At 45.2% G+C, this 23,333-nt stretch overlaps 1 protein-coding gene, 1 long non-coding RNA gene and 1 pseudogene across 2 annotated transcripts in view; 2 read left to right on the top strand and 1 right to left on the bottom strand.

Moving 5' to 3' along the window:
- Positions 1–23,333, top strand: part of LOC146178847 (uncharacterized) — a 60,187-nt gene that overhangs the window by 13,903 nt on the left and 22,951 nt on the right. The window lies entirely within an intron of this gene.
- On the bottom strand, positions 7,806–9,223 carry LOC146178849 (uncharacterized; annotated as a pseudogene).
- Positions 9,734–23,034, top strand: LOC146178848 (uncharacterized). Its single transcript, XM_084579586.1, has 7 exons — positions 9,734–11,170; positions 13,310–13,652; positions 13,821–14,530; positions 16,418–18,673; positions 21,463–21,684; positions 22,525–22,705; positions 22,752–23,034. Exons 1-7 carry the CDS (start codon positions 9,952–9,954, stop codon positions 23,032–23,034), a joined length of 5,214 nt encoding a protein of 1,737 aa, XP_084435712.1. The 5' UTR covers positions 9,734–9,951.

Raw genomic sequence — 23,333 nt, 5'->3', positions numbered from 1 at the left:
GTAATAGGGCTGGAAGGCGGGAGGGCCCGCATGATAACAAAATTGGTCCCTTGTGGGGAATGTGAAGGAACGTGCAACAGCAAGTAGGCTTCAGGTTCAAAACCAACATCCAGCCCAATTGGGGCTGCCCACACAAAACCGCTGTAGGTCCCACATCGGCCGTAATGGGGCTAGAAGGTGTGCGTGCAATTGCGTAATCATTGTTTCCAACCTTTATTTGCATTAGATGTTGCTCTAGATTACTATTACAGATGATTTGTATAACAGTTGCTGCCATGTTTAGTCGATTAGAAATTTAGATGGCTTTAGTTCTCGCGCTCATGCAAATTGCGCGACAAATACTAAAACAAACTGATTGCTAACTGTTGCCTCTCATGTGGTTGCTTTGGACAGCCTGCAACTCCCAGCAGAATATTGCTGTTCAGAACACACATCTCCATAGCCTGAACAAGATGTACATGAAGTCATTTCGGCTAGATGAATGTTATGAATTATTGTAAAATTTAATATTGTGGCTGTTTAGAAAGTGCAGACATGCATAAAATAATTACTTAATTATGTGCATAAATATTGATTGGGAAAACTTTGACTAGGGCTTTCCACCAATTTTCTGCGTCGGACCCCTATGAGAATAATGTGGGCAAGCCCAAGTGCGGCTAGCGCTATAGAACCCGCATTGGTCCTATGTCATTATCTGAGGGGCTAAGTGAAAAAAAAAATGTTCCTCCAAAGCGGCTGCCCAAATTGCTCCAAAGTAGGACTATTGGGGGGAGTTGGCGGGATGTACTCTTTTAACAATGCCGGAAAAATGTGGGCAGCCTCCCAAGGGCTGCCTGCATCGGCCCCTAGTGGGGCCCATCGGGGCTTTGTCGACAGCCAGCTTCGGGCCTACGTCGGCCCCTCTTGCAGCGCCCACAATGAGCCCACCGGGGCTGTCCTGCATTGCCTGCATCGGGCCCACCGGGGCCCACCCTTCATAGCCCACTTTGTGCTACCTGGGTCATAAGAACATTGCAGATGACCATTTTCCACCGAGCAAGCATGACCACGCAGCGCCGGATACGGTTTGTAGCCTACACGAGGAATGTGCGCACGTGCACTATTGTGAGCTCTATTTAGCAGAAACCATTCTATTCGTGACGCATTTCAGTGCTAGCACAGGGGTTAGGGTGCTCGATATCTGTACACAAGGATATGCGATCGCATATCGGCCGTGGCTGCCGCTTTTCGACGTAGGCAAAAAGCGAGGCGCCCGTATGCTGTTTGTTAAAGAACCCCAGGTGGTCGAAATTTCAGGAGTACTCGACCAGGGCGTCTCTCGCAGCCTGATTTGCTTTGATACTGTAAACCCCCTGAGCCAAACCACCTCATTCGCGAGAAGTTTCTCTTATAGCTAATATCCGGAAATCTCAATTCTTGAGGTTATCATTCGTGAAGGGTTTCGGCAGCACTTCACAGTTCAACTGGTCTGCAAGAGTTCATACGCAGTTATGCACAGGCCAGCAGTAATTGTTACGCTTTTTGGTGCAGCATGTGTCCAACGGTAAAAGAACCAGCGCCGCAAATCATCGCATTCTTAGTGTCTGCCGTTACAACATTGAGCATGCTGTATGATTTGCAACGCCTCGGAGAGCACCTCAGTCGGCTTACCGCAGACCATACGATAAAACGACGCGGGCACCTCATAGTCGCGCGACAGTCTAAAAGGCATTATAGATTAGTGAAGTGAAATACCTTAGGCCCAGCCTGCTTTTTATTCTTTTTTATCTCCTCGGACAATCATGGTGCTCTTCCCTAAAATTGTTAAATTATGCTCATGGGGTCTGTCTCTATAGATAGAATGTTTTTTGCTTTAACGTCTCAAAGCCGGGTGTCTTATCTTAGGTGGTACTTCAGAATAATGGATAAGTATAAACCAACGTACTGCTACTGCACCCTTCGTAATTATAGCATCGTAACTATCACTCATTGTTCGCCGGCTGAGGGCATGTCTACTAGGTTGCGGCGAACATATTGTTCTGTTTGCTGACCTTCAAAGCTACCTCTGTTCCATTTTTAAATCCAGACTAATTTGAAACCTTACCTTACGGAGAAACTGTACATAATTCAGTGCGAGTGAGAGCGAGAAAAATGAAACCTATTTTTTTCTCTAGCAAGCTAGATTCTTGCTTGTACATTTTCCATTATTTCATATATTGAAGAAACTATTCACATCTTATTTTAAAGTGTGAAGTACAGGAGGTACTGTTTGTGCAGGTGCATCGTATGTGCGCTATATGTGAAGCAATTATACCTTAAAGTATAGATTTTAGTTATTTTTCTTGTAAAATCTTTCCTTGCAAATTATGCTGCACACTTAAAAGCCACAAGATCAATGGTGTGAGCAATCTTTAAATTTGCTTATTCCTTATTGCGGTTTGAAATATCAAAAATCAGAATAAGCTTTTCGAGCTCGCTTGCCCACATTCCCTTTTCATGCAATGGTCCGAATCGAATTTTAATACCAGAAAACAGACCCAACTTCTCTAATTTATGACCTATAAGGAGTTATTCCAACTTGTGCAGTAAGACCCAATGAAAACTCGCCATATTACACGTTAGAAATGCGGCAAACCTTGTACATAAAGGGTACCTTCAACCTTTTCAAATCTTGCACCAGTAACCGAATCCAGTTCTGAATGACGATGGAGTGAATAATATAAAACAACATTCTTGGAGAGTGGCACCTGCAAATTGTTGATTCGGAAATTTAGATTCCCTTCTACTACATCTACAGGAAACTGCAGTATCTCTTCCTTTATTCCCATCCCAACCCCCAACTCTATAAGGCGTCGTCGGAATAAAAACAGGGTATAAAGTGAAAAAAAAAATGGTGGCAGTTCTTTTTTGCAATGCTTGCACTCGGCATAAATAAAGCAATAAAACACGTCCTCAGGAAATACTCTGGTATTAGTTATTAAAAGCAAAAGCGGCACACACTCTTAGACAGCCTTTAAGGACACAATGTTTAACATCACCATTCCCGCACCTCCAAAACACAAATGTCAACTGGGGGATGAAATATTGCCACAAACAGCTCTGGCCAGCGGTTGTCGGGTGCAAACCGTGGAGGCACTGCACCGCTTTCTGATAGCACCTGACCTCAGAGCCGGAGTTAAACAACAGAATTTGTTAGTCCGGGATGCCCTGTACATTTCCCATGTGTCGGTGCTTAAATGGATCAGAAAAAACTTTGAGGAGTATGGAGACCATACAAAGCATACTCATTAGCATGAAGAGGACAAAGTAATATGTAATGGGAACAAGAGTAAGGTACAATGCATATGCAAATACAAACTGTGGGAAGGCTCGTAATGAAATAAATCTTAGCCCATTAGGCAAATAAGCGAAACTTATAATGAACAATAGACAGCAAGACAAGGAAAGGAAAAGTCATACGGAGATTCAAACAGATAAAGATGGTTGTCGACGCAGCTCTGGGTCGAAGGCGTCTGACTCGATGCTCTGAGGGTCATGAAGCCGGCGCCTGAACTTCGGCCATAAGCCTGCCGCAGATGAACCACGCAAAGCCTCTACCCCTGCGAGTTTCGAAACGATTGTGTCTAGAGTGTTCCAGCTATTGAAGGGCACAGCGCTCATGGTTGGCCCGCCTGTGGACTTCGCCCACGCCGAGAGCGGTGGTGAACTGTGTGAAGCATTGGACTCTGATCCCTGGAAGCTTCCTTCAGGTTTCATGCTAAATCAAGCGTGAGTGTCTCGCTCTGCACCAGTAAACGGGGCCTGAAGAAGGTTGTTGGTGTTTTGTGATAGAGCGAGAGAGAGAGGGAGAGTCCGGCCGGCGCTTGGGTCCATGCGCGCACTTGTAGGCCGACGATGTCTGTTATAAGTTCAGACAATGGCCATGGTCGTGCCCCTTTTATATTCTCAAGAAGAGTGAATATTCATTAAGATTTTTAACTTACCCTACTTAGAGAGCGAGGTTGGTGGAAAACCTGTTTTGAGAAGGGTAGATACTTGGGCTTGTTGGTACGTGATCGAGGGGAAAAATGTAGCGCGCCAAGACAAGGACAGAGAAAGAAGACGCACACAGTGCTGGAGCACGGTTTAGGAAAAATTATAACATTTAAGCCTCAAGTTACCAATTGTTTGCAGAGAGACTCAGGTTTCCTTGTCTATTGGTTTCAAAAAGAAATTGGGAAGGCGGCCCCTTAAGCGCGTTTTCTGCTTCTAGATCATCAGACACGAGAGGCTTGTTTCGTACAACCTTTGTAATTGCGGGCACATATCTACAGGTATTTGGCAACTTGTTTATTTCGAATCTTAATGAGCTGAACATGGGTCTAGAATTGGCTTTCAGCTAAATTTGTTTTATATACTAAAAATGACAAAAACATCCAGCACATCCGCAAGCTTCTCCATTTAAAGCCGTGAACGTTCACCCTTAGAAAACAATCAGGAGTTCATACATTTTAAATTCAAGGGCAGACAAGTCAACATCCTTGAGAACTTCTCAGGATGTGAAACATTTACTAAACGGGTTCAGTCAAAGGAATAAATCATGCGCCATCTTCTCTGTGCTTTAGTGTACTTACGCTTTCAGCCAACTGAGCAATAATAACTGAGACAGTTTATTTATTTTATTTATTTATTTATTTATTTCAATACCCTCAAGGCCCGAGGGCATTACAGAGGGGAGTGGGTTATATTACAAAAGTATAACGTAAAAAACAGCAACGAAATACATGTCAACATATAAATGACGCTCCCGAGAAAAAGAAACAGAGAGAGGTTCCATAAAAGGAATAAGCAATTAAACATTCTGAGTACACACCCACACATGAGAAGGAACAGCACATAAGTATACAGGGCATAAAGGCAACTTTGCAAAGGACGAAATGACGCTCAAAAAGCAATAACGCAACAAAGAATATAAGTTTTTTTAAAAAAGATTGGCTGATCTCAAAATAGCTGAAAGAAAATAAAAAATGGCGTTGTAACAAATCCATGTGTTTATGATACTGATAGGTTGAGTAAGGCAGATTTGAACACAGAATTATCAGAGATTTCGACCACATTTCGGGGAGGTGATTCCAGCTTGCCGACGTGCTGGGGATGAATGAATTGTAAAATGGATTAGTTTGACATGCAGGAATACCAACCTTATAACAATGATCGATGCGAGCTGAAACGTAACAAGGTGCTGTTAATAATTTATTTTTAAGAACGGGGTTGTCATGATAGATTTTATGGAACAAGCTAAGACGGTAAATTTTCTTACTTTGTGATAGCAGAGGTAGCGATAAATTAGCTTTCATATTGGTGACGCCGGAGTTACGATGATAATTGGAAAGAATGAAACGTGCCCCCCGGTTCTGAACAGATTCAAGCTGATGGATGTGTGTTTCTTGACTGGGGTCGCAGATATATGCAGCATATTCTAGTTTAGTACGAACTAATGATTTGTAAAGAAGTAATTTTACAGGACTAGTAGAAAGATAAAAATTGCGACGTGTGTAGCCCAGCATACGATTAGTATTTTTGGTTATATGGTCTACATGCGTCTTCCAAGAAAGATTAGAAGAAATGTACACGCCAAGATATTTGTAAGGGGACAAAGATTCCAGAATAATGTTATTAAGATGAAATGAGGGCAATGTTGTAATATGACGAGAAACACGCATGTACTTGCATTTTTGAGTGTTTAGTTGCATGTTCCACGTGTTAGACCAGCCAAGAGCACGGTTAATATCGGACTGAAGAAGCGCTACATCAGAATAACTGTTAATTTCGCGGTATATGACGCAGTCATCTGCAATAAGTTTAATCGATGAGCATATGGTATCAGGTAAATCGTTGGTGTAGATGAGAAAAAGCAAAGGTCCCAGCACAGAGCCTTACGGAACGCCCGATTGAACTGGGGAAGAGAAGGAGCAAGTGTTATAAGCAGTGACAAATTGTGAACGATCAGTAAGAAAAGAATGAAGCCACGCAAGAACGTTAGTGTCAAGGTTAAGTTTACTTAATTTTAAAAACAGCAGTTGATGCGAAACCTTGTCAAACGCTTTAGAGAAATCTAGGAATATACAATCGACAATAGAACCCCTGTCAAGGATGGAATTTAGATCATGTGTAAAGGATAATAGTTGAGTTTCGCATGAAAATGACTTTAGAAATTCATGTTGATAATCTGTAAAAAAGCCATTTGACCGAAGGAATGATACAAGGTGAGTGTAAATTACATGCTCCATGATTTTACATGGAATGCTCGTAAGTGAAATGGGTCGATAATTAAGTGCCGAATGTTTGTCCCCAGACTTGGGCAAGGAAATCACCTTCCCAACCTTCCAGTCCTCTGGAATACAGGCTGTCTGAAGAGATTGCTGGAATAGAGTAGAAAGTATTATAGCGCTGTACACTTTAGTCCTGATCAGAAACTTGGAATCGATGTTGTCAGCACCACACGATGAAGAAATGTTTTGTTTTCCAATTAATTTTTCCACGCCAGCAATGTCAAAAGATAATAAGGTCCACTGGTGGAAAACCAGCACCAGGGTAAGCGGGGGCTACAGAATACAGATTTTTGGAAAAAGCGGTAACAAAAGCACAGTTAAAAGCGGAAACAAAAGCACAGTTAAAAGCGGAAACAAAAGCACAGTTAAGGAAATTTGCGCACTCATCAAGTGGGATTAGTTGGTTGTTTGAATCTTTGAGCGTAATGCCTGAATAATTTCTTTTATTGACTAAGTTCCAAAATTGCCTAGGGTTACTAACTAAAAGGGATGGTAATGTGGTATTGAAAAATGTCTCCTTAGCGTGTTTGAGGGCTTTTTTGTATTCAGCAGCCACCGTATGAAACGCAGCCCAACGTTCTTGAGAGCCAGTTAGTTTTGTAGAGCGGAAAATGCGTTTTTTCTTGTTACTAAGCCTTTTTAACGATTGATTGAACAATGGTGACTGCCGGTTAGAAGTAATTACTGTGCGCGGAACGTATTTCTCGGTGAGTGATGAAACTTTTTCTTGAATTAAATTCCAGTTAGCGTTTACGGAGCGATCATAAAAACCGTAAAAGCGTAATCATTTAAAAAAGCAGACAGCTCATGCTTAATAGCATCAAAATTAGCATTTTTATAGTCACGGATATATTTTTTGTGGTTACTCTGATGAGGTACGGTGCAAGAAAAAGAAAAATGAAGCAGTAAGGGATCACTTAGTCCTGGTAGGAACGATAAAGGCTGAAAAAGATCAGGCGAAGTAGTAAGAATTAAATCAAGGGTGTTAGAAGTAGTCGACATGATCAGAGTTGGCTGCATCACAAGCTGGGACAAGTTGAAATCACTGCACAAACTCAAAAATCTATCGCCTTCACGGGAAAAAGGATTACAATAAGAATTTACATCACACCACACAATGTTAGGTAAATTAAAGTCGCCTAGTAAGATGAAGGGACTGTTTGGATGCCGCACAGTAATCATATGGACGACATCATGAAGGTCGTCGGCAAAGGTTGGTGAACTGGAAGGCGGACGATAGCAAGTACCCAATATCAATTTCTTGGAGCACGTGCGAATTTCAACCAAGACTAGTTCTAAATCGGTTGTACAATGGATAGGAAAAGACAAAATAGCATCACAGACGACGATAAGCACGCCTCCACCACACCGAGCACCGCTGTCACACCGATAAATGTTGTACCGCTTTTGACAGTCAAAGAGTTCACTGCTATTAACCTTCGCAGACAGCCAGGTTTCAGTAAGGCATACTATGTCGGCATCACAAGCATTGATAACAGAGCAAAGATCGTCGCGTTTTGGGAGTATGCTCCGTATATTTGTGAATAAAAATGAAAGTTGGTTACTGACGGGTAACTTTATTCCACTGCCCCTCGCGTAGTGCTAATCAGTGATGGGCTGAGCGGATGAGGTGGAAGGAATAGATAGTGCATGCATGTCATCAGAAGATTCGACCAGTGGCGTAGAGATACTGGAAAGTTCATGCACGCAATGATCAAAGGGATTGTAGGTGTAACACGTTTTGTTTATGTACAATTTATTGAAGCGAAGCTTGAAGGTTAATGATTGGGTTTTGCCAAATTCAACCAGTTTCTTCCTAGCAAGACGAGTAGCAACGGAATAGTCTTCACTAACTCCAATTGTTTCTTCCTTCAGCTTAGAACTAGCGACGAGTATTTTCTGCTTAAGCTTGCAAGACGAAAATTTAGCAATAAATGGCCTGCATTTATTCGGAGTATGCATGCCGAGCCTGTGTGCTGTTTCGACCAGAATTTCGGTGGGTGGAATTTTCAAACAGGACGAAAGCATGCTAACCAGTTTTTCCTCTGACTGAGCCCAGGATTCGGATTGTGTGTCTGATAGGCCGTAGAAAAGAAGGTTGTCTCGCCGCTGCCTGTCTTCAAACTCAGCCTGCCTAGAGTGCAGTTGCTAGTATTCAGTTGAAAGACGATCAATCGACTGGCGAAGACGCTGTAGCTCCTCCTCAACTGCCTCAAGGGTGACGGTTTTGCGTTCAACCCCTGTTAGCCTTCTTTCTATATCTGCCAGATTTTCTTGAAATTTAGCCTGTGTTTTTTTAAGATCGTCAACAGACTTGAATAAATAATTCTGATCCCTTTCCATTTTTTCAGTCCGCGTGTTCACAGTTAGCAATATTGCAAGCATATCGTCCATTTGCGTAGAACCAGAATCTGACGGAGAGTCCTGCGCCCTCGATCTCGTGTTCGGCGGAGGCCCAGGGTTGAGCTCAACATTACCGGACAACATAATCAGATGGGTTGTAACATCAAAACATTCACTGAACACGGAAAGCAAAACTCTCGGGCGTGGGAACAGCAGCAGACAAACGTTATTCGATTTCTTAGCGTATAGAGGTGTAACAGGACTAACCTGGACGAGGAAGCAGAGCGGGTTAGAAAACCGCATCGTCGTACTGTTCACACGCCCACTAAAGGCGCCGTGATCCCGCCAGCTCTTCATATAGGCAGCAGAGGGTGATGTTGCTGTTGATCCGGATCTTTGAAATGATGGAGGGATGACCGTGAAAATCCGGGTGTCGCGAGGCCAGGCGGATCCAATTCCGTTGTTGAAATGACAGGGCTTGCTGGCGTCAGTGGTGGGTGAAGATAGCGGTACGGCGCTGAAGTGAGCCCATGCGGTAACCTGGACGAGGAAGCAGAGCGGGTTAGAAAACCGCATCGTCGTGCTGTTCACACGCCCACTTAGTGATTGTTTCAATGCCATCTTTATGTTTCTCCTCTTCTGGCTTGCATATGTGCTCTGAGCACAGTCAAATCACAAGTATGGCTTATAAAAAACAATACTTTTCACTTGGAAGCATATGTAAGAGCCAACATTTGAATGTACTTCAAATGGCATACTGTTCAATATAGTTTCAATATATTTGTTGTACTAAACAATTTGATAAAACCTAAAAAAATTGCCTTTTTATTCGGAGTCTAACTTAAATAATTAAACTTAGGTGGCGATGGCTTGTTGCGGCATGATACGAATTTTCACGCGAAATGTATATGAAAACTGCTTGTAATTGAAAAAAAAAAAAAACTTAACGTGACTGCTTATATATAATGGCATCAGTGGGAAGTTGCATGAAGCACTGTTCTTACACAGCGCGCTACTCGACATCATTTGATTCATCGATTCATGTGTTGCAGGTTCACTAGATTAGTAATGCACCTGCTCTTTTGCCAGCTGGTCCAGCATGCATAGTACGCTTCATCCCAGTTGTACCAAGCAACTGAGTGTTAAAAGCATGCGAACGCATATTTTCTAACATTCAGATTTCCTGAACTTTACTTTGCAGAAGAAATCAGCGTTCCTGCCTGTCGTCACAGTTTCCTTCAGGACTATTCTGCGCACATTCTCCGGAGCCGAGGCGTACGAGACACTGCCAGTACAGCTCCTAACCGTAGTGAACTTCATGGCAAAGAGGTCCCGCTCCGACAACAGACCTCCGTGGAAAGGCAACCTGTTCAAATGCCGCTTATGCGCGTACAATTCCCCGAACGCCGGAGATGTCAACAAACACATGCTACAAGATCACATAAAACAACACCCAGTTACAGGCTCCGAAAGTGTAATGGTGTTTAAGAATAAGGCCAACTGTAAGAGTCGTACAACACGTCACAAAGCCGGACAAACAGATAATGTTGAGGTGTGCACATCTCGCGCTCCTGAGTCCAGCACTCCTACTCAGCAGACGGGCACGGGGACTATAGACAGTCTTAACAAATGTGACATGTTACCTCTTGCATCTGCGCAGAATTCACATTTAACTGACCACGAGCGCACACAGACCAGCCTTCTACCTTACAAATGTAACCTGTGCCCTTATGCAGCTCTTTGGAAAAGCAATTTAAATCGACACAAGCGCACACACACTGACGAACGACCTTTCAAATGTGACCGTTGCCATTATGCAGCTAGGACGTCGACACGCTTAACCGACCACAAGCGCAGCCATATAGGCGAGAAACCTCACAAATGCGACATGTGTCCTTATTCAACCACTCGCGCATCGCATTTAACTAGACACAAGCGCACTCACACAGGCGAGAAACCTCACAAATGCGACATGTGTCCTTATGCAGCTGCTAATTGGGGAGATTTAACTCATCACAAGCGCACGCATACCGGCGACAAACCTTACAAATGCGACATGTGTCCTTATGCAGCTGCTACGTCTTCGCAATTAACTGCACACAAGCGCACTCATACTGGCGAGAAACCTCACAAATGCGACCTGTGTCCTTATGCAGCTGCTAGGTGGTCGCAATTAACTGTACACAAACGCGCTCACACTGGCGAGAAACCTTATAAGTGCGACATGTGCCCTTATGAAGCTGCTAATTCGGAATATATAACTAATCACAAGCGCACGCATACTGGCGAGAAACCTTATAAATGCGACTTGTGTCCTTATGCAGCTGCTAGTTCTTCACAATTAACTGTACACAAGCGCACTCACACTGGCGAGAAACCTTATAAATGCGACATGTGCCCTTATGAAGCTGCTAATTCGGAATATATAACTAATCACAAGCGCACGCATACTGGCGAGAAACCTTACAAATGCGACATGTGTCCTTATGCAGCTGCTACGTCTTCGCAATTAACTGCACACAAGCGCACTCATACTGGCGAGAAACCTCACAAATGCGACCTGTGTCCTTATGCAGCTGCTAGGTGGTCGCAATTAACTGTACACAAACGCGCTCACACTGGCGAGAAACCTTATAAGTGCGACATGTGCCCTTATGAAGCTGCTAATTCGGAATATATAACTAATCACAAGCGCACGCATACTGGCGAGAAACCTTATAAATGCGACTTGTGTCCTTATGCAGCTGCTAGTTCTTCACAATTAACTGTACACAAGCGCACTCACACTGGCGAGAAACCTTATAAATGCGACATGTGCCCTTATGAAGCTGCTAATTCGGAATATATAACTAATCACAAGCGCACGCATACTGGCGAGAAACCTTATAAATGCGACTTGTGTCCTTATGCAGCTGCTAGTTCTTCACAATTAACTGTACACAAGCGCACTCACACTGTCGAGAAACCTTACAAATGCGACTTGTGTCCTTATGCAGCGGCTAGGTCTTTGCAATTAACTGTACACAAACGCGCTCACACTGGCGAGAAACCTTATAAATGTGACATGTGCCTTTATGAAGCTGCTAATTCGGAATATTTAACTCGGCACAAGCGCACGCATACTGGCGAGAAACCTTATAAATGCGACTTGTGTCCTTATGCAGCTGCTAGTTCTTCACAATTAACTGTACACAAGCGCACTCACACTGGCGAGAAACCTTACAAATGCGACTTGTGTCCTTATGCAGCGGCTAGGTCTTTGCAATTAACTGTACACAAGCGCACTCACACTGGCGAGAAACCTTATAAATGTGACATGTGCCTTTATGAAGCTGCTAATTCGGAATATTTAACTCGGCACAAGCGCACGCATACTGGCGAGAAACCTTATAAATGCGACTTGTGTCCTTATGCAGCTGCTAGTTCTTCACAATTAACTGTACACAAGCGCACTCACACTGGCGAGAAACCTTACAAATGCGACTTGTGTCCTTATGCAGCGGCTAGGTCTTTGCAATTAACTGTACACAAGCGCACTCACACTGGCGAGAAACCTTATAAATGTGACATGTGCCTTTATGAAGCTGCTAATTCGGAATATTTAACTCGGCACAAGCGCACGCATACTGGCGAGAAACCTTATAAATGCGACTTGTGTCCTTATGCAGCTGCTAGTTCTTCACAATTAACTGTACACAAGCGCACTCACACTGGCGAGAAACCTTACAAATGCGACTTGTGTCCTTATGCAGCGGCTAGGTCTTTGCAATTAACTGTACACAAGCGCACTCACACTGGCGAGAAACCTTATAAATGTGACATGTGCCTTTATGAAGCTGCTAATTCGGAATATTTAACTCGGCACAAGCGCACGCATACTGGCGAGAAACCTTATAAATGAGACTTGTGTCCTTATGCAGCTGCTAGTTCTTCACAATTAACTGTACACAAGCGCACTCACACTGTCGAGAAACCTTACAAATGCGACTTGTGTCCTTATGCAGCGGCTAGGTCTTTGCAATTAACTGTACACAAGCGCACTCACACTGGCGAGAAACCTTATAAATGTGACATGTGCCTTTATGAAGCTGCTAATTCGGAATATTTAACTCGGCACAAGCGCACGCATACTGGCGAGAAACCTTATAAATGCGACTTGTGTCCTTATGCAGCTGCTAGTTCTTCACAATTAACTGTACACAAGCGCACTCACACTGGCGAGAAACCTTACAAATGCGACTTGTGTCCTTATGCAGCGGCTAGGTCTTTGCAATTAACTGTACACAAGCGCACTCACACTGGCGAGAAACCTTATAAATGTGACATGTGCCTTTATGAAGCTGCTAATTCGGAATATTTAACTCGGCACAAGCGCACGCATACTGGCGAGAAACCTTATAAATGCGACTTGTGTCCTTATGCAGCTGCTAGTTCTTCACAATTAACTGTACACAAGCGCACTCACACTGTCGAGAAACCTTACAAATGCGACTTGTGTCCTTATGCAGCGGCTAGGTCTTTGCAATTAACTGTACACAAGCGCACTCACACTGGCGAGAAACCTTATAAATGTGACATGTGCCTTTATGAAGCTGCTAATTCGGAATATTTAACTCGGCACAAGCGCACGCATACTGGCGAGAAACCTTATAAATGCGACTTGTGTCCTTATGCAGCTGCTAGTTCTTCACAATTAACTGTACACAAGCGCACTCACACTGGCGAGAAACCTTACAAATGCGACTTGTGTCCTTATGCAGCGGCTAGGTCTTTGCAATTAACTGTACACAAGCGCACTCACACTGGCGAGAAACCTTACAAATGCGACTTGTGTCCTTATGCAGCGGCTAGGTCTTTGCAATTAACTGTACACAAGCGCACTCACACTGGCGAGAAACCTTACAAATGCGACTTGTGTCCTTATGCAGCGGCTAGGTCTTTGCAATTAACTGTACACAAGCGCACTCACACTGGCGAGAAACCTTACAAATGCGACTTGTGTCCTTATGCAGCGGCTAGGTCTTTGCAATTAACTGTACACAAACGCGCTCACACTGGCGAGAAACCTTATAAATGTGACATGTGCCTTTATGAAGCTGCTAATTCGGAATATTTAACTCGGCACAAGCGCACGCATACTGGCGAGAAACCTTATAAATGCGACTTGTGTCCTTATGCAGCTGCTAGTTCTTCACAATTAACTGTACACAAGCGCACTCACACTGGCGAGAAACCTTACAAATGCGACTTGTGTCCTTATGCAGCGGCTAGGTCTTTGCAATTAACTGTACACAAGCGCACTCACACTGGCGAGAAACCTTATAAATGTGACATGTGCCTTTATGAAGCTGCTAATTCGGAATATTTAACTCGGCACAAGCGCACGCATACTGGCGAGAAACCTTATAAATGCGACTTGTGTCCTTATGCAGCTGCTAGTTCTTCACAATTAACTGTACACAAGCGCACTCACACTGGCGAGAAACCTTACAAATGCGACTTGTGTCCTTATGCAGCGGCTAGGTCTTTGCAATTAACTGTACACAAGCGCACTCACACTGGCGAGAAACCTTACAAATGCGACTTGTGTCCTTATGCAGCGGCTAGGTCTTTGCAATTAACTGTACACAAGCGCACTCACACTGGCGAGAAACCTTACAAATGCGACTTGTGTCCTTATGCAGCGCCTAGGTCTTTGCAATTAACTGTACACAAGCGCACTCACACTGGCGAGAAACCTTACAAATGCGACTTGTGTCCTTATGCAGCGGCTAGGTCTTTGCAATTAACTGTACACAAACGCGCTCACACTGGCGAGAAACCTTATAAATGTGACATGTGCCTTTATGAAGCTGCTAATTCGGAATATTTAACTCGGCACAAGCGCACGCATACTGGCGAGAAACCTTATAAATGCGACTTGTGTCCTTATGCAGCTGCTAGTTCTTCACAATTAACTGTACACAAGCGCACTCACACTGGCGAGAAACCTTACAAATGCGACTTGTGTCCTTATGCAGCGGCTAGGTCTTTGCAATTAACTGTACACAAACGCGCTCACACTGGCGAGAAACCTTATAAATGTGACATGTGCCTTTATGAAGCTGCTAATTCGGAATATTTAACTCGGCACAAGCGCACGCATACTGGCGAGAAACCTTATAAATGCGACTTGTGTCCTTATGCAGCTGCTAGTTCTTCACAATTAACTGTACACAAGCGCACTCACACTGGCGAGAAACCTTACAAATGCGACTTGTGTCCTTATGCAGCGGCTAGGTCTTTGCAATTAACTGTACACAAACGCGCTCACACTGGCGAGAAACCTTATAAATGTGACATGTGCCTTTATGAAGCTGCTAATTCGGAATATTTAACTCGGCACAAGCGCACGCATACTGGCGAGAAACCTTATAAATGCGACTTGTGTCCTTATGCAGCTGCTAGTTCTTCACAATTAACTGTACACAAGCGCACTCACACTGGCGAGAAACCTTACAAATGCGACTTGTGTCCTTATGCAGCGGCTAGGTCTTTGCAATTAACTGTACACAAACGCGCTCACACTGGCGAGAAACCTTATAAATGTGACATGTGCCTTTATGAAGCTGCTAATTCGGAATATTTAACTCGGCACAAGCGCACGCATACTGGCGAGAAACCTTATAAATGCGACTTGTGTCCTTATGCAGCTGCTAGTTCTTCACAATTAACTGTACACAAGCGCACTCACACTGGCGAGAAACCTTACAAATGCGACTTGTGTCCTTATGCAGCGGCTAGGTCTTTGCAATTAACTGTACACAAACGCGCTCACACTGGCGAGAAACCTTATAAATGTGACATGTGCCTTTATGAAGCTGCTAATTCGGAATATTTAACTCGGCACAAGCGCACGCATACTGGCGAGAAACCTTATAAATGCGACTTGTGTCCTTATGCAGCTGCTAGTTCTTCACAATTAACTGTACACAAGCGCACTCACACTGTCGAGAAACCTTACAAATGCGACTTGTGTCCTTATGCAGCGGCTAGGTCTTTGCAATTAACTGTACACAAGCGCACTCACACTGGCGAGAAACCTTATAAATGTGACATGTGCCTTTATGAAGCTGCTAATTCGGAATATTTAACTCGGCACAAGCGCACGCATACTGGCGAGAAACCTTATAAATGCGACTTGTGTCCTTATGCAGCTGCTAGTTCTTCACAATTAACTGTACACAAGCGCACTCACACTGTCGAGAAACCTTACAAATGCGACTTGTGTCCTTATGCAGCGGCTAGGTCTTTGCAATTAACTGTACACAAGCGCACTCACACTGGCGAGAAACCTTATAAATGTGACATGTGCCTTTATGAAGCTGCTAATTCGGAATATTTAACTCGGCACAAGCGCACGCATACTGGCGAGAAACCTTATAAATGCGACTTGTGTCCTTATGCAGCTGCTAGTTCTTCACAATTAACTGTACACAAGCGCACTCACACTGTCGAGAAACCTTACAAATGCGACTTGTGTCCTTATGCAGCGGCTAGGTCTTTGCAATTAACTGTACACAAGCGCACTCACACTGGCGAGAAACCTTATAAATGTGACATGTGCCTTTATGAAGCTGCTAATTCGGAATATTTAACTCGGCACAAGCGCACGCATACTGGCGAGAAACCTTATAAATGCGACTTGTGTCCTTATGCAGCTGCTAGTTCTTCACAATTAACTGTACACAAGCGCACTCACACTGTCGAGAAACCTTACAAATGCGACTTGTGTCCTTATGCAGCGGCTAGGTCTTTGCAATTAACTGTACACAAGCGCACTCACACTGGCGAGAAACCTTATAAATGTGACATGTGCCTTTATGAAGCTGCTAATTCGGAATATTTAACTCGGCACAAGCGCACGCATACTGGCGAGAAACCTTATAAATGCGACTTGTGTCCTTATGCAGCTGCTAGTTCTTCACAATTAACTGTACACAAGCGCACTCACACTGGCGAGAAACCTTACAAATGCGACTTGTGTCCTTATGCAGCGGCTAGGTCTTTGCAATTAACTGTACACAAGCGCACTCACACTGGCGAGAAACCTTACAAATGCGACTTGTGTCCTTATGCAGCGGCTAGGTCTTTGCAATTAACTGTACACAAGCGCACTCACACTGGCGAGAAACCTTACAAATGCGACTTGTGTCCTTATGCAGCGGCTAGGTCTTTGCAATTAACTGTACACAAGCGCACTCACACTGGCGAGAAACCTTATAAATGCGACTTGTGTCCTTATGCAGCTGCTAGTTCTTCACAATTAACTGTACACAAGCGCACTCACACTGGCGAGAAACCTTACAAATGCGACTTGTGTCCTTATGCAGCGGCTAGGTCTTTGCAATTAACTGTACACAAGCGCACTCACACTGGCGAGAAACCTTATAAATGCGACTTGTGTCCTTATGCAGCTGCTAGTTCTTCACAATTAACTGTACACAAGCGCACTCACACTGGCGAGAAACCTTACAAATGCGACTTGTGTCCTTATGCAGCGGCTAGGTCTTTGCAATTAACTGTACACAAGCGCACTCACACTGGCGAGAAACCTTATAAATGCGACTTGTGTCCTTATGCAGCTGCTAGTTCTTCACAATTAACTGTACACAAGCGCACTCACACTGGCGAGAAACCTTACAAATGCGACTTGTGTCCTTATGCAGCGGCTAGGTCTTTGCAATTAACTGTACACAAGCGCACTCACACTGGCGAGAAACCTTATAAATGCGACTTGTGTCCTTATGCAGCTGCTAGTTCTTCACAATTAACTGTACACAAGCGCACTCACACTGGCGAGAAACCTTACAAATGCGACTTGTGTCCTTATGCAGCGGCTAGGTCTTTGCAATTAACTGTACACAAGCGCACTCACACTGGCGAGAAACCTTATAAATGCGACTTGTGTCCTTATGCAGCTGCTAGTTCTTCACAATTAACTGTACACAAGCGCACTCACACTGGCGAGAAACCTTACAAATGCGACTTGTGTCCTTATGCAGCGGCTAGGTCTTTGCAATTAACTGTACACAAGCGCACTCACACTGGCGAGAAACCTTACAAATGCGACTTGTGTCCTTATGCAGCTGCTAGTTCTTCACAATTAACTGTACACAAGCGCACTCACACTGGCGAGAAACCTTACAAATGCGACTTGTGTCCTTATGCAGCGGCTAGGTCTTTGCAATTAACTGTACACAAACGCGCTCACACTGGCGAGAAACCTTATAAATGTGACATGTGCCTTTATGAAGCTGCTAATTCGGAATATTTAACTCGGCACAAGCGCACGCATACTGGCGAGAAACCTTATAAATGCGACTTGTGTCCTTATGCAGCTGCTAGTTCTTCACAATTAACTGTACACAAGCGCACTCACACTGGCGAGAAACCTTACAAATGCGACTTGTGTCCTTATGCAGCGGCTAGGTCTTTGCAATTAACTGTACACAAGCGCACTCACACTGGCGAGAAACCTTACAAATGCGACTTGTGTCCTTATGCAGCGGCTAGGTCTTTGCAATTAACTGTACACAAACGCGCTCACACTGGCGAGAAACCTTATAAATGTGACATGTGCCTTTATGAAGCTGCTAATTCGGAATATTTAACTCGGCACAAGCGCACGCATACTGGCGAGAAACCTTATAAATGCGACTTGTGTCCTTATGCAGCTGCTAGTTCTTCACAATTAACTGTACACAAGCGCACTCACACTGGCGAGAAACCTTACAAATGCGACTTGTGTCCTTATGCAGCGGCTAGGTCTTTGCAATTAACTGTACACAAACGCGCTCACACTGGCGAGAAACCTTATAAATGTGACATGTGCCTTTATGAAGCTGCTAATTCGGAATATTTAACTCGGCACAAGCGCACGCATACTGGCGAGAAACCTTATAAATGCGACTTGTGTCCTTATGCAGCTGCTAGTTCTTCACAATTAACTGTACACAAGCGCACTCACACTGGCGAGAAACCTCACAAATGCGACTTGTGTTCTTATGCAGCGGCTGGGTCTTCGCAATTAACTGTACACAAACGCGCTCACACTGGCGAGAAACATTAAAGATGTGACATGTGTCCTAATGCAGTTGCTAAGACTTCGCAATTAAGTGCACACTAGTGTACCCACACTCGCGAGAAACCTTACAAATGAGACATGTGTGCTTATGCAGCTGCTTGTTATTCACATTGAGTTGGGAATGATCGCAGGCACACTGGCTACAAACCTTAAATTCCACATACGTCGTTATGTAGCTGTTTGCTCTTTATATTGTCACCTAACCTTGCCAGGTGGCGCATGACTGAGAAGCAAAGGACGACGAAGTCGGAAGGACGACGAAGTGTCGCTTGCGCCTGTGCGTCTCTGCTGTTTGCTGCCGCTGTGTCTGGGCTAACCCGCTGTCATAAAATATATCATTGGTATCTCGTGTCACCGTGTTCCTGACATTCTGGTGAAGGTCCTGGGTGAAACGATCACCGAGACGTCTCCATCTGGAAGACGTCTCGCCAGCCCTGTGTGATTTGGCACCCTAGTGCACCGCTTCAGTCGACGGCTCCGCGGACTGTCCGGGGACTGACTCTGGAGCTTCTGCCATTAACCTCCACCATGAAATCCCGTGCTTCTACCCAGCAACTAGCCATCGTCGCACCAGCCTGTACCTACACCTTGCAGACCCCTCGGGTACCAAAGTCTTTCCATGAAGAGCTCGTTGAGAATGTGCAGGACTGGTTCCTTCAGTTTGAACGTGCCGTTGCTTTTAACCAATAGGACGACGCTGCAACACTAAAGAACATCTACTTCATCCTCTAGAATCGCGCCCAGACCTAGTTCGTGAACCGAGAGCAAGGTTTAGCATCGTGGCCGGAATTCCATGGGCAACTGCTCGGGGCTTACACCAGCGTGGATCGTCGCGAACATGCAGACCGTGCCCTCCATTCTCGCTTGCAGATGCCGACTGAGAGTGTCTTAGGATACGTGGAAGACATGACGTGCCTCTTAACGCAAACCGATCCCACCATGCCTGAAAATAAAAAAAGGCAAGACACTTAATGCGGGGAATGAAAGAGCAGCTGTACGCAGGCCTTGTGCGTAACCAACTGTTGACGTTTACGGTTTTCTTCCGGAGGCTATCTCAATGGAAATGTCCTCTCACAACGTGTCATGACCTTTCAATACTACCACAATCGCAGAGTCATTTGTATATTCCGATCGGCATTCTGACTCCGCGCGAACAGATTCGTAGCGCCGAGCGCGAAGATCTGATAAAGTTCTGCGACGCTTCACAGCCATCGCCAGCTTCATTTTCTGCTATTACGCGTAAGGAGGTGCGTTCAAGAGCCCTCTTTCGCCTGTCGATACGAACCTAAAATCGCTGCCGGGGACCGACACACATGCGGAAGCTCTGAAACGTAAGGCTCCCCCACCACCGCCGCTTATTATGGCGCCGCCAACAGTTCCGTTGCCCTCGGTGAAACCTGTGTAGTATTTCGATGTACGTCCTATGCCCCGATGCAAAGTCGATATTTGGCGCATGCCTGACCGCCGTCCGCTCTGATTCCACTACGTAGATCCACACTATCTCTACCATGATTGTCCGTATCGAGTCCTCGGTCTTTGCGGCTTCCGTATCGATTTGCCTTCTCCCCAGTTTGGCCAACGACGCAGAGTTGTTGAAGAGTACCTGGCAGAGCAGCGTACTTCATGCCGTTTGTAGCATCAATACCTCTTCCCGTCATTAAGGCGCTCTTTGCTGCCCACTCACGGTTCCTCGCGAGAGGAGCAAGGCCGCTCGTTTAGCCCTCGTCAGGAAAACAAAGCGGCGATCTTCGGGGGCGAGGGCGCTGGTAGTCACTGTGTTGAATACCTCCCGTCATCGCCGCTTCGATTCAAGCGAGGGCTGCGGAGGCCGAAAGCCTTTCTCTACACATTTCTGTTATCTAAGATGGTCGTAATACCGTTTATGCATTAGTGGGCACCGGTGCCAATTATTCGATATTGAGTGGCCGCACGGCGACGGGTGTGCACCATCGAACCGCCGGCGGTAATATAGTCGCTCCAGAGGGGATGACACGGCTAGCATTCAGATTAATGGATGCATTTTCGTCGTTAGTTGCGTCGTTGTGAGTGACTGCTCTCTGAACCTTATCGTCGGCATTGACTTTCTGCGTGAGTACGGAGAAGTTATCGATCTGCAAAATAGACACGTCACGTTTTTTATGGGGCAATCTGCCGAACATAATAGCAGCAGTCCTCGATATGCCGCACTTCGCGTTTCCGCCCAGAGCGTCTAGCTGACGCCACGAAGCAGTACTTTGTTGGAATTTACCTGCGACGACTTCCGTGCCGGCAATGCTATAGCGGAGGCGAACCATTCCTTTCTGCGTGCTGTAGGCATTAGGTGCTCACTCCTGCTTCTCATCGCTGCTCGGAATTTATTGCCGTTTCATGACCGCGATGCACTCCTTGTCACTATTATTTCTAACGAGCACCGGCACTTGTTTCCGAGAACTGACATCGCTTTCGCCGACACTGTAGCGCATGATCCCGGCTATTTTGCATAAACGGCAGTCACAACTGAAGAACCACCTCTTGACACCATCGGCATTAACTGCCTATTGTCCAAGAACAAACAGAGGGCCTCAGAACAATAATTGCTGGACTTCAAGCACTGCTTGCTTTCTTCCTCTAACGTTCGTGAAACGCCCACCAGACAACATCGCATCATTACTTAAGACGACGATCGCCCAATACGACAAAAGCATTATCGTATCTCTGCCAAAGTGATCCACAAGCAAGTTCAGGAGATGCTTGATGATGGTGTTTTGAAGCGCTTTAAAAGTCCATGGTCGTCGCCAGCCATCCTTGTCAAGAAAGACGGCATCCTCAGATTTTGCTTCCAATATCGGATATTGAACAATGTGACAAAAAAATGTATACCGCCGCCCAGTTGCGTCGTTGTGAGTGACTGCTCTCTGAACCTTATCGTCGGCATTGACTTTCCGCGTGAGTACGGAGAAGTTATCGATCTGCAAAATAGACACGTCACGTTTTGATGACTCACTGGGCAGATTGAGACTTGCTAAGTATTTTTATCTATTGATTTGAAAAGCAGCTATTCGAAAATCAAAGTGGATGAAGAAGACCAAGGAAAAAACATGCATTTGTCACTCCAGGTGGCCTAAATGAATTCAAAGGACTCCCATTCGGATTGCGCTTTGCCCCAGCTGCATTCCAAAGAATGGACACTGTCCTCACTGGCCTCAAGGGGCAGATCTGTCTAGTGCATTTCGACGACATCGTTTTTTTTTTTCAGAAACATTTGAACAACACCTTCAACGTCTTCGAGCTGTACTGGAAGCCCTCTGTCTGCTGATCTCGCACTGATGCCCTAGAAATGCCACTTTGGGAATACAGAACTCCCAAAGTGTTTCTTCCTGTGTCCTGTCTAAGTTATTGCGCAAGAAACAGGAATGTGTTTCTTCCTGTGTCCTGTTTAAGTTATTGCGCATTTCTCTTATATACTATGCAGAACCAACTAGCCCGACAACACGCTCTTCTGAATTGTATCACTAGGGTGCACAACATGTATTACTGGCCAGGACTCTCTGCCGTTGTGAAGCGCTATGTATGAAGGTGTCGTGAATGCCAGCACTGTTAGACACCACCCCTTAAGCCTGCCGAATTTCTCAAGCTCACTAGAGCTCCGTGTATGCCGTTCAACCAAATTCGAATGGATCTCTTCAGCCTTTTCCCTTTGCCGCAGGAGGGAAACAAATGGATAGTAATCGCTACTATTTGACTCGATTCAGTACGCTGAGACAAAGGCAATCTCTTGTGCCACAGCTTTAGAAGTGGTCTTGTTTTTTATGCACAACGTCTTGGGACATGGCGCCCCTTCGTATGTGATTACCGACAGAGAGAAACCTTTCACTTCGCAACTCATCTACCACATGTTTGAGCTGAGCTACACGACCAACCGTAAGACCACAGAGTACCATCCACAAAGTAATGGCCTTACCAAAAGGTTGAATAAGACTATGGCGTACATGACAATTTACGCTGATGTGCAGCACGACATGGGATGAGGTGCTGCCGTACGTCACCTTTGTGTACAACGCGGCCTTACAGGAAACAACGCGCTGCCCCCCACTTCAACTTGTGTACGGACGCGAAGTTCAGAGCATGCTTGTTTCAATGCTCGCGTTCCCGGAAGACACCAAGCTTGCGCCAGATGTCCAGCAATATACCCTCCGCGTTGAGGAAGCCCGCCAGTTTACCGGCGGGCACAACGGGATGCAGCACACCTTTGACACGCGGCGCTGCAACCTCCGCCACCGCCAGGTTGACAACTAACCTAGTGACCAAGTCTAGGTCTGATCATTCGTTCGCCACCCATGTTTGTCAAACTCCTTTCCCGTTACTTCGGGCCGTACAAAGTGTTGTTTCGTGTGAGTGACCTCAGTTATGAAGTTATTCCAGACGGTGCCGCACAACCAAAATGCCGAAATCCCAGCTCAGACATTGTGCAAATTGTGCGGCTGAAACCGTACTACCCACGTTAACATTCGGACGCCATTGTGACCACTCTCTGGTTTTTCACACAGTTCTTTCCAGCTGTCTTCATTTTTCCCATTTTTAGAAAAGGGGAGGGG

Source organism: Amblyomma maculatum, chromosome 9, assembly GCF_055883805.1.
Source record: "Amblyomma maculatum isolate TAMU_Amacu chromosome 9, ASM5588380v1, whole genome shotgun sequence".
Lineage (NCBI taxonomy): Eukaryota > Metazoa > Arthropoda > Arachnida > Ixodida > Ixodidae > Amblyomma > Amblyomma maculatum.
The sequence above is the reverse complement of the archived record's forward strand: the minus strand, read 5'-3'. Positions and strand labels throughout refer to the sequence as shown.